General features: G+C 38.0%; 1 protein-coding gene across 1 annotated transcript; it reads left to right on the top strand.

The window, feature by feature from the left end:
- Positions 1 to 467: 467 nt before the first annotated feature.
- On the top strand, positions 468 to 6,510 carry LOC308087304 (uncharacterized protein). Its single transcript, XM_080431081.1, has 9 exons — positions 468 to 490; positions 1,609 to 1,644; positions 1,961 to 2,251; positions 2,871 to 3,134; positions 4,234 to 4,350; positions 4,494 to 4,509; positions 4,884 to 4,981; positions 5,451 to 5,516; positions 5,690 to 6,510. The coding sequence occupies exons 1-8, from the start codon at positions 469 to 471 to the stop codon at positions 5,486 to 5,488; spliced, it is 882 nt and encodes a 293-aa protein (XP_080287207.1). The 5' UTR covers position 468; the 3' UTR covers positions 5,489 to 5,516; positions 5,690 to 6,510.
- The last annotated feature ends 5,090 nt before the right edge of the window (positions 6,511 to 11,600 follow it).

The following is an 11,600-nucleotide window of genomic DNA, read 5'->3' as shown; positions in this document are numbered from 1 at the left end:
GTTTGTGACCAGACCCCCTGCTGTGGAGCCTAACATTTTAAATACAACAGAAATGATTTTGAACAAATAATATGCACAATTGGCATTATATAAACGTCTCCCACTACAGATCAAAAGTCAAAATTACATAATTAGTCATATCTCAGGAATGTTGAGATCTAAAACAAGAAAAGTTGGTGATTTCTTATTGTTTTCCATTTGTGAATGAGCATGGAGTGACCCTGTGTTTAATCATGGCATATATCACAAGTAGAAAACATCTATTTAGACATGCAAGGAATGGGGGATCTTTATCTCAGCCTGTCTTCCAGAAAAAGAGGAAGCAAGAGATATGAATTCATTTACTAAAGAAGTTAAAACATGCTAAGATCATCACGCCCCTCCCCTCGCTCTACAGCAGCAGATATACCTCATATAGAGCTACTTAAGTAGGAAGTAGATTGTCAGAGTCGTTCACCACAGGGGAGGATGGGGCTCTGCATTCTACTCTGTGAGTATAAAACCATCGTTACTAGTAGATCTATTATATCACTAATATTATTAATAGATCTGTTATATCACTATTATTACTAGTAGATCTGTTGAATTAGTATTTGACCTATTTCTATGAATTGCATGGTTGTACTTAAACAACATTTTGTTAAAATTTAGCTTTAACGGAATACAGTAATACATACCAATGGAATCTATGATCTAGTCTAGTGTCTGTATCTGCATATCACTATTTATTTATGTATTCATCATTTACACTTCAGCAAACAGTGATTATAGCTCCCAACAAGCTGCAAAACATTTATTGTATTAATATTATTGTCTCCGCCAAGCCGAAAGGCATGGCGAGAGAGTATGTTTTGCACCCTGTCCGTGTGTCCGTCCGTGTGTCCTTCTCTCTGTGACCAGCTGATCTCCGGCACCGTTGGCCCGGTCACTTCGAAACTGTGCACACACACTCCCTGGATGCCAATTCAGAACCTCTGGCCCAATTTTTCAGATTGGCCTGTTATAGCGCCACCAGGAGGTTGATTTGTGCTATACAATTTTTGTTATATTACTCCTACAAATTGGTACACAGTATCTCTATAGTCATGTGATCAACACGGATCTATCCGATTTCCCATATTCCATCCTGATTGCCTAAGAATGGCTTCCAAAGTTAGCAGGATTGGTTCGTTTTGAACAAAATGCCTCAAAACATGAACGCAGCATGCAATTTCAGTGAAATTTTGCACGCATATTCCCACTAGGCCGAGGAAGAAATGCCACCCTTTTCACATTGGCCTGTTATAGCGCCACCAGCAGGTCTAATTTAGCAAAACACTTTTTTGGAACTAAATGCCTCAAATCATGAATAAAGTGTCAGATTGCCGTGAAAGGCCTAAGAAGAAATGCCATCCTTTTCACGTTGGCCTATTATAGCGCCACCAGGAGGCCACAATAATAACTTAAGAGAGAAAAAAGTGTGTTATTTGTTCTTGAATCTTGAATCTACTGTATAGCTGTTCATTTTGGTATCATATTAATTAGTAATGATTAAAATGTTAATGAGTAATGCTAAAAAGATCTGATATGTATGTTTAACTTGATATTGTCTCCTCAAATGTGTTTCAGTGCTGTGTAGCTTGCTCTGCTATGGACACAGTCAAGGTGAATTATTTGTTTATGTATTTATTCATTCATTCATTCATTTATTCATTCACTCACTCAGTAAAGATCACATTTACACCTATCACTGCATCATTTATTTGTCACTTTATTATTTTGTATTAATTCATGTTCTAGTCAACTTGATTCTTTCTATGATTTGATTCCGTGTGTGTGTGTGTGTGTGTGTGTGTGTGTGTGTGTGTGTGTGTGTGTGTGTGTGTGTGTGTGTGTGTGTGTGTGTGTGTGTGTGTGTGTGTGTGTGTGTGTGTGTGTGTGTGTGTGTGTGTGTGTGTGTGTGTGTGTGTTACTTCTACAGAGCGACCTGCTACTGTTCTCAGCAGACACCCTGACTGGCCTGACATTTTCACTGGAGAGACTCTTATTCTGAAGTGTACGATCAAGGAAGGAAGTGATTCTGGCTGGACTTACACATGGTGGAAGAACAACCCACAGGGCGGCGTGACTGTTGCTAAGTCTTTCAGTGAAGAACCTGACTACACTTTTCGTCCTTCTGAGAATCCCAGTGGTGAATACCAGTGTATAGGTCAACGCAAACTTGACCAACAACAATCCAAACACAGCAACCCCTTCACTGTGTCTTTTAAAGGTATATACTTTGTATAACTTTGATACTGTATGAGAGAGAGAGAGAGAGAGAGAGAGAGAGAGAGAGAGAGAGAGAGAGAGAGAGAGAGAGAGAGAGAGGGAACAGTGCCCTATGCAAAACAAAACAACATTCTCTGAAACAGTGCCATCAACTATACTGCCAAAAATTCTTAATCTTAATCTTAATCTTATCTTAAAATCTTAATCGTAGGCCAATTTAAAGTGATAATTTACTCCAAAATGAAAAGCTGTCAACTAGTTTCTTATTACAGACTTATGCTGCCTATATTACAGAGTCCCAGCTCCCTGCACAAAGTCTGCAAATAAAAGTGTGTGTATACAGCATAATGGCTGTAGCAGGCTTCAAATCATTATGTTTAGGGAACTTTAGGTATGGATTTGGAAACATGAATTGATGAATGGTAATCATAATTTAACTTAAATAAATGCTCTATTTCTACTACACTGTGTATTCATGTTTTTAAATGTACATTCTAGTCAAATGGTATTCCTACTGAGTCAGTGTATTTGTTCATTAATTTATACTCTGTGTAGCTTTCACCCAGTTTGTCCAGGAAGTGTCTGTAGTTTGAAGTTTTTCTCTGTAATGTAAACAACAGATCGACCAAAGGCCACACTGAAAGCTGAGCAGACAGTCATACCAGCAGGGGGCAGTGTTACACTGAACTGCTCTGTGGAGGTTTCATCGGGATGGAAATACTACTGGTACCAAAACAACCAATCACTGATCATAGGAGGTGATCAATACTCTACTGGACCAATCAGAATGTCAGTAGGAGGAGTCTACAGGTGCAGAGCAGGGAGAGGATATCCAGTTTACTACACTGAATACAGTGATGCTCTCATCTTAAATACTACTGATGGTGAGTCATTTAAAGATCTCCACCATGTCAAAGCGGCCGGGGGCAGGAGATTATGTTTACACCCCATACGTGTGTCTGTCTGAGTCTGTCTGTGAGCAGCCGATCTCGTTCTCGTTCTCGATCCGTTTGAAACTTCCCACTCCCAGTAGGCCAAGGAAGCACCTCTACCCAAAATATTTCAAATCGGCCTCATTATGGCACTATAACAGGCCACTTCACATTTTGGCCTATAAGCCAAAGAAATCGGTATATACTGTAAGTGATATTGGACCATCTGTTCTTGAGGTAATTGTTTATGCCCCAAAATCATGAAGGCTAGTTTGACCTTTGAGACCAATAGGCCTAGTACAGCAGATTAATGGCACATTTCAAAATAATCGTTCACTTTGTGATGCAAGCATGAAATAAGGCACAAATGCTCTCTAAGGGCCACTGGAAAAAGGCGCTGGCCACTCAAAAATCCAAGATGGCGCCCATTTATTTTTATTTTTTATTTTTTTTATTCCACGATTTTGTAACCCTTTTTCACCCGGTGCCAAAGAAGACCTGGCCCGAAGGAGTGAACGCTAGTGTCAGAACTCTCTCTCTCTCTATGGGTCTATTTGACATGTTTACCCGAAAGCAGAGGCCATATGAAGCCATTCCTCCAACAAGAGCAGCTCTGCTTCAACACACAAAACGTGTTGCGTATCAGACAGGCTGCATATGGGGTTAATCCACCCAAAAATGGTTGCCATCTTGAAAATTCAAGTGCCTGTGAGCGTTTTCTTATCAAGTGACTCATGGATACTGCTCCTGCCAAATTTCATGCTTGTATCACAACCTGAAAGATTATTATATAAGCGGGAGTGTCGCAGTGCCGAATGCGCTGGGCGAGTGTTCGGGCTGCCCCGGCTGAAAAAAAACTATAATGACGGCGAATGGGAGGCCGTTGATTGCCGCTAATGGCCGCCCCAGCCCAGAATCTCATAGTCACTTTGTTGTTGTCAATCAGTTTTGAAATTACATTTATAACGTAATTAAACTGTTATTTTTCATTCAGTTTTGTAGTTACAGCACATTTGAAAGGTAATTCAAATAAATGTTATTTTGGTTTCAGTGTCTGGATCAGAGGAACAGAGTTCTCTACATGTAGTGCGTCTGATTGTAGGACTAATAGTTGTCATTCTGCTGACCATCCTACTGACCCTGCTGAGTAGATATAGAAAAACTAAAGGTGACAACTAACTGACTACTCACATCCTATAAATACATGAACTAATTAATGAATCACTGCTACAATATGTTGTGACATTGTACACAGAGGACTGGCTTACAGTGTAAAACAATATTTAACATATTTTACTCTCTGTATTACAGATCCATCTTGTATCAGGTAGGCCTATGTACAACTATCTGTCTTTAGGACAACACCTGTAATCCACTGACTGCTGTGTGGATTAAACAATGATGCTGTTGATTATTATATGAGTTTGTCTGCTTCATGTTCTTCTGTGGAAGAACCACACACCGACTGTCTGAGTTATGAAGTTAATGTACTCAACTACTGAACTCTATCTACTCACCATGATCTGGGAATTATGCTAATTTAATTATGTTAAGTTTTGTATTTATTCTTTATTTTACAAAAAGCAACTCTACTAACAACATTTATATACAATTAATTAATGAACTATGATGGTTCAGACTGTCTGTCTGATCTTCAAACTGTTTACTGCTTTATGTTGCTAAATGTTTATCTTTGAACAGATCTGTCGAGTCCCAGGGAACCAATCAGAGTTCAGCAGCAGACCAGAGGACCAATCAGAGAGGAAGGCCAGACGATGGACACGCCCCACTTCAGCATGGTCAGCCCTTCAATCAATCAATCAATCAATCAATCAATCAATCAATCAATCAATCAATCAATCAATCAATCAATCAATCAATCAATCACATACCAGCTGATCAATAATGGAATTTCAGTGATAGAATGAATGAATGAGCAACTATAATATATATATATAGGTTAATTACCAAAACAAAGGCAAAGCCAAGAATAAGAAAGGTAGGTGAAATACATATCCACCTATACAGTACAGTGTAATTCACAATACAATAGGATTTTATTCCCTCAACAATGAATTTGCTGCATTGAAACATAATGATAGAATACCTCTAGTCCTGAAAACAAAGGCAGATACAGCCTCATATATTGTCAAAAGTTCAGATGAGTAATTTGAGTACGGTATTTAATCATACTCAACATAATGTGGATTAAAAGGCACTACCAATCATTTTTGCTAACATGTTCTGTGTATTGTTTTCTATTCACAGAATCAGCAGCTCCAGAAACCACTGAAGACACAGTTTAATCTCAGGTCAAACCAGGAACAAGCCGTGGTAAGATTCAATTTTATTTGACATCTACAGAACTAATGGTGCTATAGATAACTCTGTAAGCTGTGAGCTCCTCGACAATTAAATACAAACTGTCAGACTAAAATATCTTATTCAATGACAACCATTGTTTCAGGGTTTGACTTATTAAACTTGTATGATGCTGTTTGTTCCAGGTTGGTAAATGAAGGAAAATATATTCAAGACAACATGGAAGAAACAGAGTTGTATTTATATCCACATACTGTAGATATAAGTCATACACACAAACTGGATCCTATTTGAACTCATTAAAACAGTCTTAACCCATTAAGACCTGAGGCCGATTCTACAAATGCCTTCTAAATCCTAACAGTTTTCTGATATCTGTTATTATATATCATCTCTGTCGGGTGTAAACCTCATTATGTCCAAAACTTACTTCTCAGGATTCAAATTCAAAAATAGCAAAAGTAGTAGATCTACAAGCTCAAAACGTGTTGCTTCGCACCGCGTTTCGAGCTTGTAGATCTGCTACTTGATGCTTTTGTGTGACGCTGTAGTATGATCAAGTAGGGTGTTAATTTACGAAAAAATACAAAAAGTTAGAATATGGAGATAGGAGGTTTCTGCCCGACAGCAACGATATATAGCTCAAATCTAAAATGACACAGATGCTTTCCCTGTTTTAATGGGCTAAAGGAGTACTTCACCCCCAAAATGACTGATCAATCCTTCACTCCATGAAGCCTTGAATAAATGGAGAATCTTAGTTGAATGAAGAATGAGAGAATTAGAGAACATTATGACGAAAAGAAGAAAAGTAGGAGAGGATAGGATAGTAAATGTATATTAAACATCCATTTATAAACCCCAGAACAATGATCACAGAGTAATCCCAAGTCTCCCAAGTCATATGCTCAGTGCTTCCAAAACATCGCTTTAATCTGACAAGTTTACTTTTTAATTCACAAACAGGCAAAATCCTCTCATAGAGAAATGTCACACACACACACACACACACACACACACACACACACACACACACACACACACACACACACACACACACACACACACACACACACACACACACACACACACACACACACACACACACACACACACACACACACACACACACACACACACGCATACACACGCACACACACACGCACACACACACACACACACACACACACACACACACACACACACACACACACACACACACACACACACGCTGAGCTGAGCTGAGCTGAGCTGTTGAATGCCCCATGTGCATGCCCAGGTGTGTTTTTAAAAAGCAGTGTTTTTGAAGTAATGAAGGTACGACTGCATACAACACAGTAGGATTATACTCTGAGAGTTGTGTTGCGTTTTTGATATAGTTTAGCTTTAACTTCAGAGCAGGTGATACCCTCTATGGAATGAAAATGTGTTCTAGTGCTGCTGTGTTTACTTAGCAGTGTTCATGTGGTCTATATGGTCTAATTGGTTATTATCTTTCACATAGAAATAGAATGTTACAGCCATCAGATAACATGCAGTTGTAAGTTATCTTGCAACATACAATCTAAAATAACACAGTGTAATGATACTGTACTGTAGGTACAGTGTAAATGATACTGTACTGTAGGTACAGTGTCAGAGGGGGGGACGGGCAGGGTGGGCTCAGAGTGTTTTTCCCCCCAATCTACATATCGTCTGTTGGGTGGAAACCTCCTAAACTGTTACTTTTGAAAAATAAAATGGATCCAATGCAGTTATTATTTAGTCACAAGCTCTTGTTAATACTTTGCATTGGTTCAACATAAAACCCCAACACACACGTAACCACTCTCGTTACGTGTGTCTCGCTTTCAAGAAAAATCTAAAATAGCCGATCTACAAGCTCAAAACATGTTGTGATGCAACGCACTGTGAGCTTGTAGATCGGCTATTTTTGCAACATTTGTGTGAGTATAACATTGCGGTGCATGACGAAGTGGGGCATTCATTTACCACAAATTAAAGGTAGGGTAAGTGATATTTGTTGGTTAAAACAAAAAGTATTTTGTTAAAAGGTTAAAGCACTATAGTCTGATAGTAATCATTGCTATAGAGTGTGTGTTCAGTAACAGGAGTCTCCCCGTCTCTCCAGCTCTTTAATAAACAGAAAATAAATGTTCCGGTAGGTGTCAAAATCTCAGCCAATCAGGAGAAAGTACCCATTTTTAAGCTTCATTTTTATAGTGTTCCAGTTCCAATTTTGCCTGCTCATTTCTTAGTGTCATCACTTCCAATTTCACTTGTTTAATCTATATCCTGATTGAGTTCTCTATCCTAATTGGATAAAATTGGAAATGAAACTGAAACTGAAACGAAAATGCATTTTCTGTTTTATTAAGAGCTGGAGAGACAAGGAGACTCCTTTTACTGAACAAACACTCTATAGCAATGAGTACTATCAGAATATAGAGCTATTTAACACTTATTTTTAACCAAAGAAAGTCACTTACCCTACCTTTAATTAAATAAATAGATTTTAAAAATTAAGAAAAATATTTAAAAAATATGGAGATACAAGGTTTCTGCCCAACAGCAACGATAATTAACTTGTAAGATTTTTGCTTGGAGAAACCAGATATTGATGTTGTAGACAGGGATATTGTATTTTAGCTTTAGTTTTCCCTCTCAACCATTTTTGCTTTTGTTGTTGGCCTACCTAAATGATATATATTTTAAATTGTAAGGTACATTATGCAAATGATTGTATTAATATTGCATATACCACTGACTGATTGCTGAATTGTTAATATTGTGATGTAGATTCTCTGATTTAGCGTTAAGGGCCGTTCACATCAAGAACTACAACCATAATGATAACTATAACTGTACATTTATATTATGTTTTAAATGGTTTTAACTCAAGTGGATGGCAGAGTTCACAGAACAATATAACAGAGGTGAATAATATCATTGAAATCACTTTCAAAGCATTAACACAATGTTATGACTCAGCTGTGTGATTGGTCACATTATCATTATTATAATTAGTTATTATTAATAGTTATCATTATTGGTCTGAATGACCCTAACCTCTGATTCTGTATTATTATATGTATTACATCGTATGTACACTTATGTATGTAGGCTTTACATGAAAACATGTATTCTAGCATTACATTCTATTAAAATAAATAGTAATAACCTGCATTATTTCTCTTTTTATATAGTTGTAAATTAGACCCTCCAGAAAAACGCGGGCAAAAATCCATGATTATGCAGGCTAAAACTCTTGATTATGTGGGCTAAAATCCTTGATTTTGCGATGAAATATGCATTTTTTTTTGCAATTGTATGCGGTGAAATTGCGGGAAATATGCGGAAAGTTGTGAAATATGCGAAAAATGCGAAAAGTTGCGAAATATGCGATGCGAAGTTCATTCATTCATTTTGCTGATTATGTGGTAAATTCTGCGATCGCATAATCGCATTTTTCTGGAGGGTCTAGTAAATAAAGGAGTATAGTAATTTTTTTAAACAAAACGTTTTTAGTTAAAATGTTAAAGATCTATATTAATAGACATTTTCAAGTTGGTCACCAATTTCATCCAGTCAGGAAAGAGAACCAATTAACAGCGTCAATTGTATCTGCTCATTTTTTTGTTTCTTCACTTCTAATTTCACTTGTTTATCCTGTATTCTGTATGAGTTCTCTGTGCTGATTGGATAATTGGTATCTGCACCTTTTGTATTGTCTTTTACTATTAATAAAAAACATAGAAAATAACATTTTCTGGTTCAGTTGTAGTGGTTTTCTTCAGACCTAGTTGTTTATGAACATTTTTTTTTGGCATTTTCAAACATAACCTAAAGCTGAAAAATAGATCTACAAGACATGTAGATCAGCTATGTTCAGTGCACGACAGCAGTGCACAACCAGGGCCGGCGCTTCCATGCAGGCGACCAAGGCGATTGCGGCAGTTTGGAGAGGCGGCAAAGATTGTCGGCCAATGAAAGTGTAGTATTCTGAAATTAATGATGACACTTGCATGATCGGTATTCTATCACTTCTTTGTTGTTTGCAAGTCACATCACTGTTTGCATGAGTGAATTAACCTTGTGATACTGCCTGTCTGTCTGTCTGCTGCTTGGAACTGGTAGAGTTGCGTAGGGGGGAGGGGGGGTCTGTTAAACTGATGACACTCGCAGCTCACTTCTCTGCCTTATTGTTGAACAGTTAATGCAAGTTAAACCAGTCAGTCACACACTACAAAATGCTACCAAATAAACCACCATCGGTGCTGCAGTTTAGAGGAAAGAAGGTGAGAAATGTGTGGTATATTTTAATATGTAGCTGTTTTTTTTTAAAATATATTTTATTTTTCATTTTAATTTTAATATGTAGCTGTTGATATTTTATGAACCCAGGGGGGGGGTGTCCGAGATAGCTTGCATTGGGCGGCAATTGGGTCAGAACCGGCCCTGCGCACAACTAAGTATAAATCAGGCATAAATCCAACCCTAACCCCTAAAACTAACCTCTAAATGTCTAATCCTAAACCTCACCCCAACCTGAATCTTTTTCTAATCCTAAACCAGGAAAATGGTCCTAACAATGTCTAGTCATATTCTATTCTATTCTATTCTATTTGTGGGGACATTTTGCCGGTTTCTTCCAAACCGCCGGCCCCACTAGACACATGATTGTACAATATTACTGTAAGTTTGACTTTACACTTCACTGTATTCCAATAGTGATCATAGTAAATATCACAATGTAATAATTTATCAGATACAAAGCTCATTGTTGTTCATGTATTTAGTGTGTCTTTAGTCTTCTACACAGCAGTGTGTGAACACAGCGGAACAGAGATGAACAAAAACCACAAGAGGAACAACATGCAACCACATGTCCTCTCATAGTGTATTTTCATCTACTATGACTATACAACCTTCATAACTGCACTGTTTACTGGAACACACAGCGTCTAAGTACACAACACAACACAACACAACACAACACAACACAACACAACACTCGACCAGTGTGCCGAAGAGCCCTTGAGCAAGACACTTTAAAGCACAATCCTACGGTTAAATATTCCTTATTTTAGTGAAGACCCCCTGGGACCCCCTCAAGGACCCCTGAGGGTCTGCAGACCCTACTTTGAAAACCACTGGTCTAATACACTTTTTGCTATTTTACTTAAGGTTTAAGGTTGTTCTTTATTATCACATCTTGTGCACAGCTACTGTACATGAGAAAAAAATATATTTTAGTTTCGCTTCCTTCAGATAATGTAGCAGCATTCTATTTATGTATTTCGTGTCTTTCTTGAAGCATGAAACCACCAGAAGACAAGACCTGCCTAAAGTTACATCCTCCCTCCAGACCACAGGATGACTCACCATGCAAATAATAACTACTTTCCTCTGTCTCTAAACACGCTACATTTCATAATCCTCATCTTTCTCATACACTTTAAATGATGAAATATTTGGTAAACGGTGCATTTATATACAGTACATGTAGTGCCTTTATCCAAAGCACTGTACAATGTGCATTACATCGCACGCACGCACACACGCACGCACACACACACACACACACACACACACACACACACACACACACACACACACACACACACACACACACACACACACACACACACACACACACACACACACACACACACACACACGGAAAACATAGTCTCGGCGATGGTGGAGACAACCAACCTAAAACTCTTTTTTTGGGGGGCAGTCAGGGCATTTGGGGGGGGCATTGCCCCCCCTTGCCTATGCCTAGATCCGGCCCTGGGTCACACTCGTCTCTGCAGTCTACTCTGTAAGTATATTCATACTATTAATAGCTCTATTGAAATATTGTTTTACCGAAGGGGATGTTTTAAATAATAAAAAACCCACAAGAAAGCACTGACCTTGAGATTGCTGGTAAACCTGCCTGTAAATGTATTTATGAGATGTTATGTACTATATATTCATATATAGCAATGTGATGCATGACATATAATTGACATTGCTTCTTATACTTCCTACTCTTTTTTGGGGTTTATTATGTTATTTCAGTTCAATTATTGGTTATTGTTGGAATGT

This window comes from Gymnoscopelus braueri (genome assembly GCF_963280865.1).
Source record: "Gymnoscopelus braueri genome assembly, chromosome: 6".
Lineage (NCBI taxonomy): Eukaryota > Metazoa > Chordata > Actinopteri > Myctophiformes > Myctophidae > Gymnoscopelus > Gymnoscopelus braueri.
The sequence above is the reverse complement of the archived record's forward strand: the minus strand, read 5'-3'. Positions and strand labels throughout refer to the sequence as shown.

Excerpts from the sequence above, each read along its gene's own strand:
- LOC308087304 (XM_080431081.1), top strand. The coding sequence starts at position 469 with ATGGGGCTCTGCATTCTACTCT. Across the intron at positions 2,252-2,870 it reads CTTCACTGTGTCTTTTAAAG|ATCGACCAAAGGCCACACTG; the intron begins GTATATACTTTG and ends TGTAAACAACAG. Across the intron at positions 4,982-5,450 it reads ACACGCCCCACTTCAGCATG|AATCAGCAGCTCCAGAAACC; the intron begins GTCAGCCCTTCA and ends TTCTATTCACAG.